Consider the following 22,629-nt stretch of genomic DNA (forward strand, 5'->3'; position numbering starts at 1 on the left):
TAGTCTATTCTGTAGTTCAGACTATATTCGACTCTATAGTCAAGACTATATATTCTATTCTGTAGTCCAGACTATAGTTTATTCTTTAGTTCAGACTATATATTTTATAGTTCCGACTATAGTCTATTCTACAGTTCAGAATATAGTCTATTCTATAGTCCAGACTATAGTATATTCTATAGTCTATTCTATAGTTCAGACTTTAGTCTATTCTATAGTTCAGACTATAGTCTATTATATAGTCCAGACTATACTCGATTTTATAGTCAAGACTATATATTCTATATTAACTGGTTTCTTACTTTTTTCAAAATTGTTTTTATTTCAAAATATTTTGTAAAAAAGTTTTAATTTGGTAAAAATCATTAAAAATTAAGATCTATCTATATTAAAGTCATTTAACCTTGTTGTTGTACTTTTTTGGCACCAGGATTTTTGTTTGCAGGTTTTTTAACCGCCTGTTTATTGGCATTCGCTTTATTGTTGGTCACTTTTCGGGGATTTTGATTTTGGTTAGCGGCCTTTTTTGGTGTGGGCTTCTTGGTGACAGCTTTATTTGGTGCTGGTTTTTTGTTGACAGGCTTATTGGCGGCAGGTTTATTGGGTAATGGTTTTTTGGCTGCTGGATTTTTGGGAGCAGGTTTTTTGGTCTCGGGTTGCTTTGCTGCAGGCTTATTGGGAGCGGGCTTTTTGTTTGCTGGTTGCTTGGCTGCGGGGCTATTAGGGTTTTTAACAACTGGCGGCTTCTTAGCTGCTGTATTTTGATTTGCAGGTTTTTTGTTTGCTGGTTTTTTATTAGCGGGATTTTTTGCAGCAGCATTTTGATTGACAGGCTTTTTGTTGGCTGGCTTTCCTGCATTAGGCTTATTATTAGCGGGCTTTTTATTATTGTTTTGTTTATTTGGTAATTTGTTAGCATTAGGTTTTTTGTTGATAGGTTTCTTATTAGCGGGATTCTTATTAACAGGTTTTTTATTCACCGGATTTTTATTAACTGGTTTCTTTTTGTTTGGATTCTTATTACCAGGTCTCTTATTAGCAGGATTTTTATTACCAGGTCTTTTATTAGCGGGGTTTTTATTAACAGGTCTCTTATTAGCGGGATTTTTATTAACAGGTTTCTTACCAATAGGTCTCTTATTAACTGGTTTCTTATTAGCAGGCTTTTTGTTAAGGGGTTTCTTATTAACTGGTTTCTTAGTAGTTGCTTTCTTCTTATTGGGAGTATTTAAAGGTTTCTCAAAGAAATCTCCACTACCACTTGAACTAATTCCTGTAGCACTACTACCACTTGCACTCGAACCCGAGGCGCTACTGCCACTAGCACTTGAACCAGAGGCGCTACTACCACTAGCACTTGAACCCGAGGCGCTACTGCCACTAGCACTGGAACCACTATCACCTACAGCGCTTAAGTCAGATTCGCTATCAGCAGTTGAACCTGAACCGGCTTCATTTGATGCTATATTGCCAGTTCCAGTTTCATCAGTTTCATTTGATCCATCTTCTAAACTACCAAATGATCCTGATTCACTAATTTCTTCAATTCCAGTCAATCCATCTTCTGTTTCATTAGATTCTCCTTCATTAGTAAATCCGGTTTCACTAATTTCTTCATTATCCATTAATCCGTCTTCATCACTACCAAATGATCCTGAGCCACTTACTTCCTCACCACCAGTAAGGCCAGTTTCTTCTATTTCTCCACTACTAAACGTTCCTGTTTCACCAGTTTCTTCATTTGTATCGGATTCACCAGTTAACCCTGTTTCACCAAATTCTTGGTCGTCCAATCCTGTTGTTCCTGATGCTAATTCATCATTATCATCAGAGCCAGTAGCACTCAAATCATCTCCACTTGAACTAATTTCCGTATAGTCTGAATCATCAGTTTCACTCCCTTCATCACTATCTCCCACAGCAGATTCACTAGTTTCAGCTAATCCACTTCCACTGCCCTCTGTCTTTGTACTTTCTGGTATTTTGGCACATTGTGTAATGTCAATCCAGATGCCAATTAAAAGGATTAATGGTACTAATTTCAAAGACAATCGCATTTTGATTTATGTATGTGTTTGTAATTAATAGATTTCCTGCCAACACAACCTTGTTGAAATCTATTTAACAACTAATTACTAAATAGTCACAGCAATAACTTAAATTATTGTAAAAATTGGTTTATTCTTTTAAAATTGTTTTCTTAAGACAAATATTTGTTACTTGTGTTATTTATTTACAATTGGTTTTATTAAAAAATATGTATTTCTTTAATGAATTTTTAAAAGTAATAGTATAAAAATAGTAAATAAATAAAAAAATCCTGTTGACACGTGATAAATGATTTAAGTTGTACGTGGCATTGTGTACAACATTTTTAGAGATAGCAACCAAAAGTCATTTGTTTTATGCACTGAAAATAATCCGTTTTTAACTTTATGAAAAAAATCGTAATATTTATGAAAATTTCATGCATTATACGAATTATTATTTAACCAAACTCTTTTCTACTATTACAAAAACCTTTTGTAATATTTTGTTTTTCGTATATAATAAGAAATTTTGCTTTATTTTCAGTTTAACGAAAGCAAAAACCTTGTTTCATAACAAAATCATTTCGTAATGTACGATAATATTTGTATACCCTACACCACTATAGAGGAGAAGCTATTATGTGTTTGAGCTGTATTTATAACACCCAAAAATATTGGTCCTACACTAACCTTATCACTTTCTGAGTTGATTTAGCTATATCCGTCTGTCCGTCTGCCTGTCTATCTGTCAATTTGTATACCTTACACCACTATAGAGGAGAAGCTATTATGAGTTTGAGCTGATATTTGTAACACCTATAAATATTGGTCCTACACTAACCTTAAAGTATACAAATAGTCGCAGAATCACTTTCTGAGATGATTTAGATATGTCCGTCTGTAAGTCCGTCCATCCATCTGTCTGTCTGTCTGTCTGTCTGTCTGTCTGTCTGTCTGTCTGTCTGTCTGTCTATCTGTCTGTCTGTCTGTCTGTCTGGCTGTCTGTCTATCTGTCTGTCTGTCTGTCGTCTGTCTGTGTGTCCATGCAAAGCTTGTGTGCAATAGGCCTTGAACCAAGGCCTATTGAAAATGGTTAAAATCGGTCCATTATTTAGCCTAGCCCCCATACAACCGTACCCCCGAATAGGGCTTTTGAGCTCATAATTATGTTAAATGTTCTAGTAACTCAATAAAAATCGGCAAAACTTAGTTTTATAACATGATTATAAATGATACTTATAAACACTTATAACATGACGCATTTTGCATCGACTTGTATCTATCCACACATGTCACACATAACATACAAACAAACAAATATAAGCTGTATTAGCACTGAAACAAATATTAACTGTTTTACCTATCCATCAACGAATTCACTGTATTACTACCATCAAACAAATATAAACTGCATTACCCAAATATAACTGCTTTATCTCTTGAAATTTTGCCCATATCTCAGATATTTATGGATTGATTTGGCTGATTTTCAATAGGAAACTTCTCAAAAGCATTGTTGACAGAATTATTGACGATTTGGATCCCGAAGATATTTGCGGTTTTCAGAAAATTGGTTTCAACAGACAGACAAACGGACATAACTTAAATGACTCCGCTATCTATAAGGATCCAGAATATATATACTTTGTAGGGTGAGAAAATTATATTGTGTCTCTCACGAAGGTAAACGGTGTAAAAATCAATTAACATACTGGTGTAGGAAAATATATGGGCGGCCATATCCGTCTATACATTTATACCTGTTATTAATGTTTTTTAATACATATTTTAACTAAATTTTAAATATTTATATAATGTACTAATTTTGAAAAATGTTTTTATTGTTTAAATAAACATAATTTGTAAATTCACTTAGTAACAATAAAGTAGAGGAAATCAAAAAATACATAATATATATTTGCCTTTTATTCAAGTAAAGAATAAATAAAAATAAACAATAGCTTTTTAACACTTTTATTACAAATATTTGACAGCACGTGTCAAAATTAAGAACAGTGGATATTTCATTACTATATAAACACTATTATTGCGCCAGAGTTCAAAGAAATTATATATGTTTCAAACTAGAAACATTTTGAGAAGTAATAATATGATTTTTGATTCTTTACAATATCCATGGCGGACGTTTACAGATATCTTCCAAGACTACACCAACAATTTTATAACCTGATAAGTCCTTAGAAGGTATCAAACTACATCACTGAATATGGAGATTAAGAATCATTCTTACTATTAATACATACATACGCTAATCCTAAACCTGTCAGGAGTTATTAAAACTTAATTAAATGCCTTGGGAATTTCGGAATTTCCGACATTTTGAAATCTTTGAGAAGTTTACTGAAATTTTTTTCTATTTATTCAAGACCAGCGATATAATCTAAAACGATTGACACATTCTTAAGTTAGTATATCATAATCATATCGTAGGACTTCAATTACTTCATGAGTTCTTTAAAGGGAATTTATCTCCTTTTTCGATTTTTTGATTAACTTTCAGAACTAGTATAAATAGTTCTTATCTAGATTTAACTCTTACAAATAAACATAATAATCCAATTGAAATCAAAATCTAATAGGAATTATTGTAATTATTTAAAAAATGTATTTCCAACAATAACGTGATCTCTTTCTTACATTTTATAAATCAAATATATTTTAAGAAGTTTTTATGAAATGTAACAAAGAACTTAAACAGCGGACTCATCGGTTTCATCAGATTCTTCTTCATCATCATTTTCTAAATCGTCTTCAACGTCATCATCATTGATTTCATTTTCATCCATTTCCAATTCATCATTATCAACATCTTGTTCATCTTCTTCAACATCAGCCTCATCTTCATCAACTTCATCTTCATCAACTTCATCTTCAGCAGTTTCTTCTTCGGCAACTTCATCATCACTCAAATCAGCTTCTGGTTCTTCACTATCATCATTTTCTTCCTCCTCATCAGCGCTTACAATTTCATCACTGCTGCCAGTTTCACCACTACCGCTAGATCCAGTTTCTCCACTACCACTTGAACCAGTAGCAGTTTCACCACTACCACTGGAACCGGTCTCAGTACCAACGCCACTGGAGCCTGTATCAATTTCTCCAGTTCCGGTTTCACTTGTTACCGGTAAACTAGCCGCATAAGAGGTGCATAAGCTTACGAACAGGAACAAGGTGGCCAATTTTAAAGAGAATTTCATTTTGTATATATATATTTTTTTTTGAACTACTGACTTTAAAATATCAACTAAAGTTAGACTTTGTTTATTTGAGGTCTAGCACAAAACTAATTTAATTTCTTAAAATTCAACACTCCTTATATGTTTGTAAAAAGAGTTCTTTGTTTTCTAATTGCTGCTTTAAGGAAAACATTTAACTAAATATTTACTATGCGTGTTAAAGTTTTTTAAATTAAATAAAAACTTTATATTTATTAAGTGTTTTTAGCTGCTATATTAATCTGTTATTAAATGTTTATTTGTTTAATTAATAAGTCAAAAATACGCAAGTGTATTTAAAGTTTATGTCATATATAATTTAAATACGTTCGCCATTAAATAAATATTTAAAATAATAAATATATTTGTTTAATATATTTGTTATTATATGAATAATTTTTAAAATAGTTATTTTATTATGTTTTAATTTCAAAATCCTCTCTTTTAAATTTCCTGTAATTATTCAGACTTTTAAGTAAAATTTTGGTGAAAATAACTGCGAAAGTACTTTCAAATCCATTTTAAGGATTACTTTTTATATACATGAAAAGGTGAAGCAAAAAGTAGGAAAAAGCACTAGCTCTAATTCAGTTCTAGTTCAGTTCTAGTTCAGTTCTAGTTCAGTTCTAGTTCAGTTCTAGTTCAGTTCTAGTTCAGTTCTAGTTCAGTTCTAGTTCAGTTCTAGTTCAGTTCTAGTTCAGTTCTAGTTCAGTTCTAGTTCAGTTCTAGTTCAGTTCTAGTCTAGTTCAGCAAGTTCTAGTTCAGTTCTAGTTCAGTTCTAGTTCAGTTCTAGTTCAGTTCTAGTTCAGTTCTAGTTCAGTTCTAGTTCAGTTCTAGTTCAGTTCTAGTTCAGTTCTCGTTCAGTTCTAGTTCAGTTCTAGTTCAGTTCTAGTTCAGTTCTAGTTCAGTTCTAGTTCAGTTCTAGTTCAGTTCTAGTTCAGTTCTAGTTCAGTTCTAGTTCAGTTCTAGTTCAGTTCTAGTTCAGTTCTAGTTCAGTTCTAGTTCAGTTCTAGTTCAGTTCTAGTTCAGTTCTAGTTCAGTTCTAGTTCAGTTCTAGTTCAGTTCTAGTTCAGTTCTAGTTCAGTTCTAGTTCAGTTCTAGTTCAGTTTCTAGTTCAGTTCTAGTTCAGTTCTAGTTCAGTTCTAGTTCAGTTCTAGTTCAGTTCTAGTTCAGTTCTAGTTCAGTTCTAGTTCAGTTCTAGTTCAGTTCTAGTTCAGTTCTAGTTCAGTTCTAGTTCAGTTCTAGTTCAGTTCTAGTTCAGTTCTAGTTCAGTTCTAATTCAGTTCTAGTTCGGTTCTAGTTCAGTTCTAGTTCTAGTTCAGTTCTAGTTCAGTTCTAGTTCAGTTCTAGTTCAGTTCTAGTTCAGTTCTAGTTCAGTTCTAGTTCAGTTCTAGTTCAGTTCTAGTTCAGTTCTAGTTCAGTTCTAGTTCAGTTCTAGTTCAGTTCTAGTTCAGTTCTAGTTCAGTTTTAGTTCAGTTCTAGTTCACTTCTAGTTCAATTCTAGTTGAGTTCTAGTTCAGTGATAATAGTTATCTCTAGTTCAGAGTTCTAATATGCTAAAATATGGTAACTAAAAGGAATTTACCAATTTTAGCTCAGTATATTTTCATAACCCAGATAAATATGCGATTTATTTTCTAAACAAGTAAACTAACTAGGAACTAGTAAACTTAATATTCCGATATCATAGATATTATTAATATTATTTAACATTGTTCATAAAAAATCATTAAAAAATGTAATACCCTTTAAACATGCTCAATTATATAGCATATGTATTTAAAAATTTGTATTCATAATTCTAAAACTAAAACTAACTTTTTCAAATTTTTCTTCTCTTTGCAGATAATTTGCTGATATTTTCCACTAATTTGACAAACAAAAAAACAGTCATGAAACACTTGAGAACAAAATCCTAAATAAATTTTAAAAACATACAAAAAAGTTGCCAAAAGTTTTTAAATAAAATTAAAATCAAACAAATATTAAAATATATAAAAGCAGACCATGCGTCTGGCAAAACTTGCCTCACAAAAAACTAAAAAAAATAATCAACATAAATATGAATTGCAACAGCAACAAAATAATGAATGGACTAGTAATACTAAGGGTCAAGCAGGAGGAGGATTTGGCAAGGTTAAATTAATTAAAACAAATTAGAAAATATAATTTAAAGCAAACGAAAAGGATATTAAACAGCAACAACAACAATACTATAGGAATTTTTAAAAATTTAATTATACTTACGTATTTAGTTTTCAAACGAAAATTAAGTTTTTCTTTATTTTTTTAGCGTTTCAGTGGCACCCTCAGCATACTCAGTAGCAGTAATAATAGTGGCAGTGTGCGCAGTAGTGTGGCAGGCGTTAACAGCGCTCAGCGCAATAGTTTTGGTAACGGCAGCTGCATCTCCTCGTCTGCCTCTACCAACAATACATGTACGAACAAAAAACGTAAATCGAAAACCACAAAGTGTTTTAGTAGCACAGTGTTTCGTTGTTGCCTTCCTTGTCGCGGGGGCAGCGGCTCGGCAGCCCCCGCCACAAGTCCACCCCATACGCCCGTACCACCGAACAATTCGACCTCGACAAAGGCCGACAGTACAGTAAAACGCAAGCGTTCGGGTAAGTCAGCCATTGAATTGACAACGGACGGTAACGAATCATTAATTGCAGCGGTAAAGAAACATTCATTGGCCGATACTATTGGCACCTCAGCCACCACACCCATCTCGCTCAAGACCCTTATCAACGACGAGGAAGAGGATTTGCAACAACACATCAGTGCTGCCGATATAGCAGCTGCCAAATTAGCTTCGGGTATTTTGCCACGCAAGGCTGAACCGGAAACTCTAAGTGACACTAGCATTTCGCCCACAACAGCCGTATTACAACTGGCTGCTGGATCTGCTTCAGCCAGTTCCCTACTCTCGACTACAACCTCGTTGCTGTCCACTACTACAGCTGCAAATACACAAGTAACTTTTGTAGCCAACAAAACAACAACAACTCAAGTATCACCTTTAACACCACCGAATACAAATAGTAATTTTGTATATCAATCATCATCCATAGTGGAGCAGAATAATATTGTTGGAAAAACAATAAATACACCAACTGCTTCCACCATACAAGCAACAACACCAACATCACCTCTTTCGCCGCTGCCAGCTTTGACTACAGCTGCTTCATCGGGGGTAACAGCGGTCATAGCCACCGCTAATACTACAACATCAACAACAACTACCTCGTCCTCAACGGCATCGTCGACACCATCGCGTTGTTGTTGTCCACCGCCACAGACTTCACCGTTGCCACACATCAAGGAAGAAGAAGAGTCTGAACAGTTACTACAACGCCAACACAGCGCCAATCAAGACGACGATAATCTAACCGAACCCACCCAACAACAACAACAGCAAAACCAACAATCACAACTCGATCAGCTCTCCCCTTTTACGGCCAATCCTAGTGGTAGTAGTGACAGTTGTACTTCCCTGTCCGCCACTGCTGTAACTACAGCAACTACATCTTCCATAACCGGTGGTGGTTGTACACCACAAGAATTTACCAATACCTCCACTCCTTCTCCCAGAATCAAACACAAATTTCGCAAACAACACAAATCCGGTTGGTCACGTATTATACTTGCTCCGAACAGTAGTCTAGTACCAGTTGGTGGCGGCAGCGGCGGTACTTGTGGTGTTGCCAACTCTAGTGAAACTTTAGCTTCATCCTCGAATAATAGTAGTAGTGCTGCTACGGTCAGTGCTGCTATAGCGGCAGCTCAAGCAACTCGCTTAGCATCATCATCGGCGACAGCTCTCGCTACACAACAATCGTCTAGTTCACAGTTATTACCGGCCAGCAAAATGCAAGCCGAACAGGGTTCAATTGGTGATCTGCAGAAGTATCACAGTCGATACTTGAAGAATCGAAGGCATACGTTGGCGAACGTTCGGTAAGTAGGAGAAATTGTTATTATTTATATGGTATATTTATATTTGTATATTCTACAAGGTGAAGAACAGGTTAATTTTAAAAAGAAAATTAACAAAATATTTATGCCAAATTATAACAGTCAAACAAACAGGCCTGTCACAGAATTCCATTCCGATCGAAAGTTGAATTATTACTTGTAAATATGTAAATCGATAAAAACTTACAAAAAGAATAGCTTTAAACTATTGTCAACTCCACTTTGAAAATTTAAGGTGATTTCATTCCGAGAAAGTTGTCACTTATCGTTTTTGAAGAAAAAATTAGGAAAAATAATTCCACTTTCGATCAAAGCCCAAAATTTCATGAACAATATTTTATGAATAATGTAGTATTTAGTTAGTTAGTTAATTAGTTAGTAGTTAGTTAGTTAGTTAGTTAGTTAGTTAGTAGTTAGTTAGTTAGTTAGTTAGTAGTTAGTTAGTTAGTAGTTAGTTAGTTAGTTAGTTAGTTAGTTAGTTAGTTAGTTAGTTAGTTAGTTAGTTAGTAGTTAGTAGTTAGTTAGTAGTAGTTAGTTAGTTAGTAGTGTAGTTAGTTAGTTAGTTAGTTAGTAGTTAGTTAGTAGTAGTTAGTTAGTTAGTTAGTTAGTTAGTTAGTTAGTTAGTTAGTTAGTTAGTTGTAGTTATAGGTTAGTAGTTAGTTAAGTTAGTTGTAGTTCGTTAGTTAGTTAGTTAGTTAGTTAGTTAGTTAGTTAGTTAGTTTAGTTATTTAGTTAGTTAGTTAGTAGTTCGTTAGTTAGTTAGTTAGTTAGTTAGTTAGTTAGTTAGTTAGTTAGTTAGTTAGTTAGTAGTTAGTTAGTAGTTAGTTAGTTATTAGTTAGTTAGTTAGTTAGTTAGTTAGTTAGTTAGTAGTTAGTTAGTTAGTTAGTTAGTTAGTTAGTTAGTTAGTTAGTTAGTTAGTTAGTAGTTAGTTAGTTAGTTAGTTAGTTAGTTAGTTAGTTAGTTAGTTAGTTAGTTAGTTAGTTAGTTAGTTAGTTAGTTAGTTAGTTGTCTAGTAGTTAGTTAGTTAGTTAGTTAGTTAGTTAGTAGTTAGTTAGTAGTTAGTAGTTAGTTAGTTAGTTAGTTAGTTAGTTAGTTAGTTAGTTAGTTAGTTAGTTAGTTAGTTAGTTAGTTAGTTAGTTAGTTAGTTAGTTAGTTAGTTAGTTAGTTAGTAGTTAGTTAGTTAGTTAGTTAGTTAGTTAGTTAGTTAGTTAGTTAGTTAGTTAGTTAGTCAGTCAGTCAGTTAGGTAGTTAGTTAGTTAGTAGTTAGTTAGTTAGTAGTTAGTAGTTAGTTAGTTAGTAGTTAGTTAGTTAGTTAGTTAGTTAGTTAGTTAGTAGTTAGTTAGTTAGTTAGTTAGTTAGTTAGTTAGTTAGTTAGTTAGTTAGTTAGTTAGTTAGTAGTTAGTTAGTTAGTTAGTTAGTTAGTTAGTTAGTTAGTTAGTTAGTTAGTTAGTTAGTTAGTTAGTTAGTAGTTAGTTAGTTAGTTAGTTAGTTAGTTAGTTAGTAGTAGTTAGTTAGTTAGTTAGTTAGTTAGTAGTTAGTTAGTTAGTTAGTAGTTAGTTAGTTAGTTAGTTAGTTAGTTAGTTAGTTAGTTAGTTAGTTAGTTAGTTAGTTAGTAGTAGTTAGTTAGTTAGTTAGTTAGTTAGTTAGTTAGTTAGTTAGTTAGTTAGTTAGTTAGTTAGTTAGTTAGTTAGTTAGTTAGTAGGTTAGTTAGTTAGTTAGTTAGTTAGTTAGTTAGTTAGTTAGTTAGTTAGTTAGTTAGTTAGTTAGTTAGTTAGTTAGTTAGTTAGTTAGTTAGTTAGTTAGTTAGTTAGTTAGTTAGTTAGTTAGTAGTTAGTTAGTTAGTAGTTAGTTAGTTAGTAGTTAGTTAGTTAGTTAGTTAGTTAGTTAGTTAGTAGTTAGTTAGTTAGTTAGTTAGTTAGTAGTTAGTTAGTTAGTTAGTTAGTTAGTTAGTTAGTTAGTTAGTTAGTTAGTTAGTTAGTTAGTTAGTTAGTTAGTTAGTTAGTTAGTTAGTTAGTTAGTTAGTTAGTTAGTTAGTTAGTAGTAGTTAGTTAGTTAGTTAGTTAGTTAGTTAGTTAGTTAGTTAGTTAGTTAGTTAGTTAGTTAGTTAGTTAGTTAGTTAGTTAGTTAGTTAGTTATTTAGTTAGTTAGTAGTTAGTTAGTTAGTTAGTAGTAGTTAGTTAGTTAGTTAGTTAGTTAGTTAGTTAGTTAGTTAGTTAGTTAGTTAGTTAGTTAGTTAGTTAGTTAGTTAGTTAGTTAGTTAGTTAGTTAGTTAGTTAGTTAGTTAGTTAGTTAGTAGTAGTTAGTTAGTTAGTTAGTTAGTTAGTTAGTTAGTTAGTTAGTAGTAGTTAGTTAGTTAGTTAGTTAGTTAGTTAGTTAGTTAGTTAGTTAGTTAGTTAGTTAGTTAGTTAGTTAGTAGTAGTTAGTTAGTTAGTTAGTTAGTTAGTTAGTTAGTTAGTTAGTAGTTAGTTAGTTAGTTAGTTAGTTAGTTCGTTAGTTAGTTAGTAGTTAGTTAGTTAGTTAGTTAGTTAGTTAGTTAGTTAGTTAGTTAGTTAGTTAGTTAGTAGTAGTTAGTTAGTAGTTAGTTAGTTAGTTAGTTAGTTAGTTAGTTAGTTAGTTCTCTTATTTCGTTACCCCATCCCTTTCACTTTCTAACTTTTTCCAGTTAAGGACCATCCCAATTATCATAATTATTATATCAATTAACAACTCATAATTTAATATTTTACTTGTAATTAAATAGCTCTTTAACATATTTACCACAAGTTTCTTTTGGGGGATGAAGTAAAGAAAGTATTAGATTTACAAATGTCTTCAGCGATTAATAAAGCAATTATCTAACATTTAATTTCATTATTATTCATTAGTAAGAAATTACATTCCTATGAATCTTTTGCCACCTACCGTGTGGCAAAGAAGGCAAATGAATATAAATTGAAAGCGAAAACAGAAAAAATATTGGAAGAAAAAGTAATTCAATAAACTCTTGTAAATAAACTATTCGAACACCGCAGGCTCTGTAAGGCTGGAAAACATTGATGCAAATGATAGAATAGATTAGAGATGAAACAGGATAAATAAAATAAGTGCCAGCGAGTGCAATATTTAATTAAGAAATGGTTTAATTACGGGGTAATAAAATTTCTTCCCAAGCGAAATGAATGAAGAGATAACTACCTTGTAAAGGTTTATTACAATGCATGTTTTTAAAACGATATAGTATTTTTTATATCAAAATATAACTTTTGGATTCTCTTTTCATTATTACAAACCATTAATGCAATAATTAAGCAATAACTATGAATTATATTGCATATTCCCTTTTATTAATTTATGCCATTTTGACCAAAAAACTAACAAGTTTTGTTGCTGATGCGTGAAGATAAACTATAGTCAATATATAATATTTTTTGTTGTTTTCTCTTAATAAGAAAGCAACAGTTTTCATTACTTATACATACATATACATACATTTCAAAAAGCTAATATATACTGCTACTTCCGATTCCTGCTAGTCCTCAGCATCAGTTGGCATTCAAACATGTTTACACATACAATAATAAATATTTGCCAAAGTATAAAATAACAAAACAATAATAGCAAAAAGAAAAACTGTTATATTAACTAAATGAAAATGAATTTTCAATATTTTTAACACTCATAACATGTCCTTGCGTAGAAAATAAAGTTTCTTTCTTTGTTTTAAATACACCGTGACTGTGTCTAGTCTATAGTCTAGTCTATAGTCTAGTCTATAGTCTAGTCTATAGTCTAGTATAGTCTAGTCTATAGTCTAGTCTATAGTCTAGTCTATAGTCTAGTCTATAGTCTAGTCTATAGTCTAGTCTATAGTCTAGTCTATAGTCTAGTCTATAGTCTAGTCTATAGTCTAGTCTATAGTCTAGTCTATAGTCTAGTCTATAGTCTAGTCTATAGTCTAGTCTATAGTCTAGTCTATAGTCTAGTCTATAGTCTAGTCTATAGTCTAGTCTATAGTCTAGTCTATAGTCTAGTCTATAGTCTAGTCTATAGTCTAGTCTATAGTCTAGTCTAGTCTATATAGTCTAGTCTATAGTCTAGTCTATAGTCTAGTCTATAGTCTAGTCTATAGTCTAGTCTATAGTCTAGTCTATAGTATAGTCTATAGTCTAGTCTATAGTCTAATAGTCTAGTCTATAGTCTAGTCTATAGTCTAGTCTATAGTCTAGTCTATAGTCTAGTCTATAGTCTAGTCTATAGTCTAGTCTATAGTCTAGTCTATAGTCTAGTCTATAGTCTAGTCTATAGTCTAGTCTATAGTCTAGTCTATAGTCTAGTCTATAGTCTAGTCTATAGTCTAGTCTATAGTCTAGTCTATAGTCTAGTCTATAGTCTAGTCTATAGTCTAGTCTATAGTCTAGTCTATAGTCTAGTCTATAGTCTAGTCTATAGTCTAGTCTATAGTCTAGTCTATAGTCTAGTCTATAGTCTAGTCTATAGTCTAGTCTATAGTCTAGTCTATAGTCTAGTCTATAGTCTAGTCTATAGTCTAGTCTATAGTCTAGTCTATAGTCTAGTCTATAGTCTAGTCTATAGTCTAGTCTATAGTCTAGTCTATAGTCTAGTCTATAGTCTAGTCTATAGTCTAGTCTATAGTCTAGTCTATAGTCTAGTCTATAGTCTAGTCTATAGTCTATTATTCTAGTCTATTAGTCCTAGTCTATAGTCTAGTCTATAGTCTAGTCTATAGTCTAGTCTATAGTCTAGTTCTATAGTCTAGTCTAGTAGTCTATAGTCTAGTCTATGTCTAGTCTATAGTCTAGTCTATAGTCTAGTCTATAGTCTAGTCTATAGTCTAGTCTATAGTCTAGTCTATAGTCTAGTCTATAGTCTAGTCTATAGTTATAGTCTATAGTCTAGTCTATAGTCTAGTCTATAGTCTAGTCTATAGTCTAGTCTATAGTCTAGTCTATAGTCTAGTCTATAGTCTAGTCTATAGTCTAGTCTATAGTCCTAGTCTATAGTCTAGTCTATAGTCTAGTCTATAGTCTAGTCTATAGTCTAGTCTATAGTCTAGTCTATAGTCTAGTCTATAGTCTAGTCTATAGTCTAGTCTATAGTCTAGTCTATAGTCTAGTCTATAGTCTAGTCTATAGTCTAGTCTATAGTCTAGTCTATAGTCTAGTCTATAGTCTAGTCTATAGTCTAGTCTATAGTCTAGTCTATAGTCAGTCTATAGTCGTTATAGTCTAGTCTATAGTCTATAGTCTAGTCTATAGTCTAGTCTATAGTCTAGGTCTATAGTCTAGTCTATAGTCTAGTCTATAGTCTAGTCTATAGTCTAGTCTATAGTCTAGTCTATAGTCTAGTCTATAGTCTAGTCTATAGTCTAGTCTATAGTCTAGTCTATAGTTAGTCTAGTCTATAGTCTAGTCTATAGTCTAGTCTAGTCTAGTCTAGTCTAGTCTATAGTCTAGTCTATAGTTAGTCTATAGTCTAGTCTATAGTCTAGTCTATATCTAGTCATAGTCTATATAGTCTAGTTCTAGTCTAGTCTAGTCTAGTCTAGTCTGATAGTCTAGTCTAGTCTAGTCTAGTCTATAGTCTAGTCTATAGTTAGTCTATAGTCTAGTCTATAGTCTAGTTATAGTCTAGTCTATAGTCTAGTCTATAGTCTAGTCTATAGTCTAGTCTATAGTCTAGTCTATAGTCTAGTCATTGTCTAGTCTATAGTCTAGTCTATAGTCTAGTCTATAGTCTAGTCTATAGTCTAGTCTATAGTCTAGTCTATAGTCTAGTCTATAGTCTAGTCTATAGTCTAGTCTATAGTCTAGTCTATAGTCTAGTCTATAGTCTAGTCTATAGTCTAGTCTATAGTCTAGTCTATAGTCTAGTCTATAGTCTAGTCTATAGTCTAGTCTATAGTCTAGTCTATAGTCTAGTCTATAGTCTAGTCTATAGTCTAGTCTATAGTCTAGTCTATAGTCTAGTCTATAGTCTAGTCTATAGTCTAGTCTATAGTCTAGTCTATAGTCTAGTCTATAGTCTAGTCTATAGTCTAGTCTATAGTCTAGTCTATAGTCTAGTCTATAGTCTAGTCTATAGTCTAGTCTATAGTCTAGTCTATAGTCTAGTCTATAGTCTAGTCTATAGTCTTAGTCTATAGTCTAGTCTATAGTCTAGTATAGTCTAGTCTATAGTCTAGTCTATAGTCTAGTCTATAGTCTAGTCTATAGTCTAGTCTATAGTCTAGTCTATAGTCTAGTCTATAGTCTAGTCTATAGTCTAGTCTATAGTCTAGTCTATAGTCTAGTCTATAGTCTAGTCTATAGTCTAGTCTATAGTCTAGTCTATAGTCTAGTCTATAGTCTAGTCTATAGTCTAGTCTATAGTCTAGTCTATAGTCTAGTCTATAGTCTAGTCTATAGTCTAGTCTATAGTCTAGTCTATAGTCTAGTCTATAGTCTAGTCTATAGTCTAGTCTATAGTCTAGTCTATAGTCTAGTCTGTAGTCTAGTCTATAGTCTAGTCTATAGTCTAGTCTATAGTCTAGTCTATAGTCTATAGTCTAGTCTATAGTCTAGTCTATAGTCTAGTCTATAGTCTAGTCTATAGTCTAGTCTATAGTCTTGTCTATAGTCTAGTCTATAGTCTAGTCTATAGCCTAGTCTATAGTCTAGTCTATAGTCTAGTCTACAGTCTAGTCTATAGTCTAGTCTATATTCTAGTCTATATTCTAGTCTATAGTCTAGTCTATAGTCTAGTCTATAGTCTAGTCTATAGTCTAGTCTATAGTCTAGTCTATAGTCTGGTCTATAGTCTAGTCTATAGTCTAGTCTATAGTCTAGTCTATAGTCTAGTCTATAGTCTAGTCTATAGTCTAGTCTAGTCTAGTTTATAGTCTAGTCTATAGTCTAGTCTATAGTCTAGTCTATAGTCTAGTCTATAGTCTAGTCTATAGTCTAGTCTATAGTCTAGTCTATAGTCTAGTCTATAGTCTAGTCTATAGTCTAGTCTATAGTCTAGTCTATAGTCTAGTCTAGTCTAGTCTAGTCTATAGTCTAGTCTATAGTCTAGTCTATAGTCTAGTCTATAGTCTAGTATAGTCTAGTCTATAGTCTAGTCTATAGTCTAGTCTATAGTCTAGTCTATAGTCTAGTCTATAGTCTAGTCTATAGTCTATAGTCTAGTCTATAGTCTAGTCTATAGTCTAGTCTATCTAGTCTATAGTCTAGTCTATAGTCTAGTCTATAGTCTAGTCTAGTCTATAGTCTAGTCTATAGTCTAGTCTATAGTCTAGTCTCTAGTCTAGTCTAGTTTATAGTCCAGTCTATACACTAGTCTTTAATCTAGTCTATAGTGTAGCCTACAGTCTTGTCTATAGTCTATTATCTAATCCATAGTCTAGTTTATACTATAGCCTAAGTTCTAGACTGCAGGCTAGCATTTAGCATAATCAATAATCTATTCTGTTTTTTAGCCTATGGATTAGTCTATAGTCTTGACAATAGTCGACCATGTTCAATTGTAGTTTATTTTCTAACAACAATCAAAAAAAAAAAAATTGTATGTAGTGTACAACTAACAAAACAACAATGTGTTTAATCCTTCTTATATTTTAGCAAAAGTAAAATCTTGAAAATAAATAATAAACAAAGAAAAATGAATTGATTTATAAATGGACTATCTTATATGATCTGGATTTAAAGGAAATGAACAATAAAACTAAACCTAAAGAAAAACACATTTAATAAATTTCTCTTATCGCTTCATCAAAGTATTTAAAATAAATTTATATTGATGTCATTGTCATATCACACTAGCGCCAGTAGATTTCTGTAATTCATTTATTTCACCCGTCAGTCATTTAGTGCGCTTAGGAATTTTTTGTATAATTGGCTCTCAACATTTTGCCAAGAAATTCCATTACAATTATAACGTGTATGAATATTCAAGTGGGTGTAAAAAACAGAGCACATATTTCAAATAATCTCCCAATATCCCAGTAGTTCGGGGAGACTTTCAAAAAATAGACTCTAAAACGAAGCAACAGATAAAAATCTCGATTCATGTGGATTACAAATCGAAAAGTTAGTTGGCAATACATTTTTTGTTAGAAATGGGTAATTGTTTGCACTCTAATTTACATAGAGACACCTTACTATTGACTTACAGCTAGATTAGATTTACATGGTAATCAATTATCTTTTAATATATATAAGTGAATAATTTTGTATAATTTTGTATAAGTGATTTATTATGTTACTTACGAAGCTGCTGGGTTTTTTAGTCTTTACCACAACATAAATATTTATTTACTTTTGCTAATGAAAGTGGGTGAATTTGGTTCACAATTAGAAAGTGATGACTTGTTGATGTTTAAAAGATGTTTGTGGTCAATCTTAAGTAGATCATTTAAAATTGTTTTCTTGTGGTCTTGTTTAGTTGGTCACATTGTTTAATTTATAAAATAAATAAATATGGAAAATCATATAAACTATATCCAACATTAATAAAAGTACTTAGGATCACACTACAGGGTAAGAATCTCTTCCTAGTTCGTACATTTGCATGTCCATGTAAATCTTGTGGTCATGCAAGGTAGCTACTTAATGCCGTGAGTTTGTAGATATTTTGAAGAAATTTTAATTGTAAAATTTTGGGAACTGAATTACAATTTTTCAATTTTTCATCGCAAGTCCCTCTAAAAAGATTCGGTGACGTGTCATAATGCCAAGTGACATAATGTCCATAGACGTTAAGCCTTTTTTGATAAATGGACTCTTTTAAATCCATGGACTTTATGAGCTTTTGCTCATTGACATTGTGTCCATGGACATTATGACACACCACTAAAGATATTCATAGTATCCATGTACGTTATAACACTTTCAAAAGTGTCATAATGTCCATGGACTTTGTGACTTTTTTAAAACATAAATGTATTGGAAAATTTGTTTAGGATTTTGGAAAGTGGCACTCTTATCCCTGATAGAATTTCTCGTAACTTTGGTCTATGTTGAATTTTGGATTCCTATAAGAAAGTGTCGGCATTCCATGGATTTTATGCCACTTTATCATGGTCATTGTGACACTTATGAAAGTATCATAACTTCCATGGAAACTATGACATTGTTTGGTGTGTCATAACGCCCATCGACATTATGACCACCGATCTTGTTCTGAACTTTTTCGATGGCGTGGATGATCTTTGTGTTCCGTATCAAAACCACGAGTTATGACCCACACAAACCCTCTACGGCTCAGTGACACCGATAGAACACACACAGCGGCACTTTTTATGACTTTCACCTGGTTAATTTTCACAATATAATTTTTACAAAGTTCTGAACCATTATAGAAAGCTAGGTCAATTTAGTTATGTCCGTCAGTCTGTATGTTTATATTTTTGTAAAATTTATTTTATAAAGACCCCAAATGTCTTCGGGATTCTGTCTGTTTGTTTGTTGAAATAAATCTTCTGAAGACCCCAGATATCTTTGGCATTCTGTCTGTCTGTATGTTTGTTGAAAAAATTTTCTGAAGACCCCAGACATCTTCGGGATTCATACAAATAACTACTAAAATAAGTACTTACAAATAAGGTGTTAAAAAGTTGTTTTTTTTTTCTAAAAACAAAAAAATGCTCACACAAAATACGAACCTGGGCTTAGTGTTCGTTAGTTCGCTCAAAATAAAGTACTTGCGAATCTGAATATATGTAAATCATTATCATAGTACTTAAAAGTAATGCAAATAGAAAGTAGTAGTCATTGAAAAGTAAGTGGTTATGTAAGCACAAGCCATTACCCAGTTTTTGCTGGGTTATTTGCACATTTTTTATTTAACTTTTGTTATATTGTAATCTACTTAAGTAATGTGTATTTATTTACACACATGCCAAATAATATACAGTGAATGGTAATATAAGTAGGAAAAAACGTTTTAAAATAATACACGCCTAGTACCAAATTGACACCAAAGTGTTTATAATTTTTCAATAACATCATGTTCGGATTGTTGTCAAATCAACCACAAAAATATAAAAAAAATACACGATGTTATAAAATCAACAAAATAAATAATAATATCTTACCTAAGTGACAACGCTATGTTGTCAAACAGAAAGTCATGTTGCCGAAATGACAACGATTCTTTGTCGAAATTATAACGATGCATTGCCGAAATGACACAAAGCGTAATCGAAATGACAACAATGCGTTGTTGCAATGAGAAGGATGAGCTGTCAAAATTACAACAGCGGTTGTCAAAATAATAACTGATTGTTATTTAAATTTTATACACATCCGTTGTCTAAAAAAATAACAAACGTGGTAAGCTCACTTTTGACAACGTATTGTATTAATTTCGGTATTTTTCTAACGGTTTTTTTCCCTCTATTTATTAACATGAAGTTTTCATATTTTAAAAATATAATCTTAGTAGTTTCAAATTTTAGCCGCGACTGTAAAGATTGTATTTTAATTACATTAACAAGCAAAATACAAATTTACTTGACAAACAATATGAATTTTAAAAGGATTTACATGAAAAAATTAACATAATTTCTTACGCTTACGATTCAATATACAAAATTTTATGTAAAAATATTTTAAGCAATTTGTTAAAACATATATCAACATTATTTAGGTATATAGATTATCACATAAGCATACTTTTTAAACTCGTAGCCCTGTAGTTCTAAAAGCCTGTTCCAATAGAAAGTAAATTAAATCTACTGAGGTGACAAGAACAACAGATATTTGAAGTAATAGAAAATTTAATAGATGTCAAGTCAAACACCTTCTTAATTACTTTGTAATAACACTGGAATGTCAATTGAGTCCACAACAAATTACCTGTCATGGGTTAAGTAATGAATAGATTACTCTTAGCAGTGCAAAGAACACCTAAACGCACAATACTTTTAAATATTTTTTGATACTTTTGAAAATTACTATCTAGAAGGGATTTATTAAGTATTTAGAAAACTGCTGGGTTATTAAAGACTCTAGGAGTTTGCTAAAGTGTATGTAAATACATACACATTAACAAATTTTTATTAACTTAAAGGATTTTCTGCATAAATTTTGTTTTTAGCTTATTTTTGTTTAAAATACTGTAAATTTTGTTTATTTAAATGTGGTAACTTAACACATAAGTCTTAAGAAACCCTTTTTTGGTATATTTAGTTTATAGTAAAACATTTTGTAAACATTATTTTTTAAAGTAACATTAAGAATAATGTTTACACGTAGTACAAACTTAAATTTTAAATTGAATGAAATATTATTTACATTTGGCTTTATCTTTCAAAAATTAATATAAAATCAATAAATTTAAACCTTATAAAACCTTTGCGGCCTGTTCACTTTTTAAGCGTACATGTTTTTTTTTTTGTTAAATTGTTTTTACTAGATTATTTTCTTTATTCAATTTAAACTTAAACACTTATTGACCCTTTTCATTTGGTTTTGTACAGCTGCCTGGATTTTATAAATTGACTTGATATTTTTTTCTCGACATGCGTAAAATCATTAAAAAATTGATTTATTTAAATCAAAATGAAAATAGACATTTTAAAATAAAAAAAAAAAACAAGTAAGAAATTACAGTCCATATAATACCCTACACCTGTTACAAAAATAAAATTTGATTTAGTTTTCATAATAAAGCATTTAAGTTGAATTGTACCTTGCCTTGAATTATACTTGAATAAAATTATGGACATTTAAGTCAAATTTTGAAGGGAGATTTGCATATGGTCAATGAGACCCTATAATTATAAAATTCATGAAAGTCATCAAGGCTAGTATAGAACTTGGTTTTACAGCTTTTTGTCGAGATACGAGTATATTAAACATAATTATGAACCTAAAATCCCAATTCGTCGGGTTCAGTTGTATGGGGGCTAGGTGAAATAATGGACCGATGTTAAACATATCAATAGGCTTTGTCTCCGGTACCATAGAAGATCATCTGCCAAATTTAATTGAATTATCTTCAAAATTGCGACCTGTAGTTTGTTTACAAGGTTTACAAGGCCTATTCAGGGGTTCAGTTGTATGGGGGCTAGGTGAAATAATGGACCGATCTTAACCATTTTCGTCCTGGTACAATAGAAGATCATGTGACGAATTTCATTGAATTATCTTCAATATTGAGACCTGTAGTTTGATTACAATGTTTACATGGACGGACGGACAGACCGACGGACATAGCTATGTAAATCGACTCAGAAAATGATTCTAAGCCGGTTGTTATACTTTAATCTGGGTATAGGACCAATATTATCGTGCGTTACAAACATCAGCACAAACCCAATATACCCTCCCCACTAAAGTGGTGTAGGGTATAATAAACATGTTACATCACAGAAAATAAAATTTTCTCTATAATTATTAACTTATACAGAAGAATTTTGTTTGAAAATTTGCTCAATCAATAGTTTTTTTCTATATAAAAAATGTGTATAACAATTTTTATTCCATAGAAAAGTTTTTGTATAACAGTTGTTTTTATTAAAAAAAAATTGTTTAACATATTTTGTACAGAAAAATTTGCCTATAACAGATTTTTTACAGTCTCTTCTATAGAAACATTTGTATAACAGTTTTTACCACTAAAAAATGTGTGTTTTTAACAGTTTTCCATAACAGATTTTCTACAGAAACATTTTGTAAAAAGATTTTTTTCTACAGAGATACGAGTGTATAACGGGTTTTCTGTTAGAAAAATTTTCTCTATAGAAATATTTTCTATAGAATTACATATAAAAGTGTATAACAGTTTTATAAAATAGAACAAATTATAATCAATTTGTGTTTAACAGCTTTTTCTAAAGAAAAATTTGTGTATAACAGTTAGTTTTTTATAGAATAATTTTCTTTTAGCATTTGTATAACAGTTTTTTGAAGAAAAAATTGTGCGTAACAGATTTTCTACATGAACATTTGTGTATAAGAGTTTTGTTTATGGAAAAAAATTGTGTATAATAAATTCTTTTATAGAAAAATTATATAATAGTTTTTTCTATACAAAAATATGTCTACAATAGTTAATCTATTACAAAATTTATCTGTCTATCTGTCTGTCTATATGTCTATCTATCTGTCTGTCTGTCTGTCTGTCTGTCTATCTGTCTGTCTATCTGTTTATCTGTCTGTCTATCTGTCTGTCTGTAGAAAATCTTTTATAGAAAATCTCTTTTTTCTCGATAAAAAGTAGAAATATTCCGGAATTAGGGTTAAAAACAAATTAAATGCTTTATTATTTAAAAAATAACTCACATTTCTAACATAATCTCTGGCGTAGGGTATAATATGATCGACCATGCCCGACTATACATTCATACTTGTTTTTATAGAAAAATTATATATAACTTAATTTTTTTAAAACACTTTGTATA

The 22,629-nt window shown here is 31.4% G+C and overlaps 2 protein-coding genes across 2 annotated transcripts in view; one reads left to right on the plus strand and one right to left on the minus strand.

Moving 5' to 3' along the window:
- The window catches only part of LOC119602548 (cAMP-specific 3',5'-cyclic phosphodiesterase-like), a 248,106-nt gene that overhangs the window by 213,818 nt on the left and 11,659 nt on the right, over nucleotides 1-22,629 (plus strand). The window contains exons 2-3 of the mRNA XM_037954134.1: nucleotides 7,112-7,402; nucleotides 7,560-9,226. Of these exons, the coding sequence (XP_037810062.1) occupies nucleotides 7,274-7,402; nucleotides 7,560-9,226 (1,796 nt within the window). The 5' untranslated portion in view covers nucleotides 7,112-7,273. The remainder of the gene's footprint in view (nucleotides 1-7,111; nucleotides 7,403-7,559; nucleotides 9,227-22,629) is intronic.
- Nucleotides 4,742-5,248, minus strand: LOC119602559 (glutamic acid-rich protein-like). Its single transcript, XM_037954143.1, has one exon. The coding sequence runs from the start codon at nucleotides 5,246-5,248 to the stop codon at nucleotides 4,742-4,744; it is 507 nt and encodes a 168-aa protein (XP_037810071.1).

Source organism: Lucilia sericata, unplaced genomic scaffold (genome assembly GCF_015586225.1).
Source record: "Lucilia sericata isolate MDLA Ls3-8-SP2 unplaced genomic scaffold, ASM1558622v1 Contig000240F_arrow, whole genome shotgun sequence".
NCBI lineage: Eukaryota > Metazoa > Arthropoda > Insecta > Diptera > Calliphoridae > Lucilia > Lucilia sericata.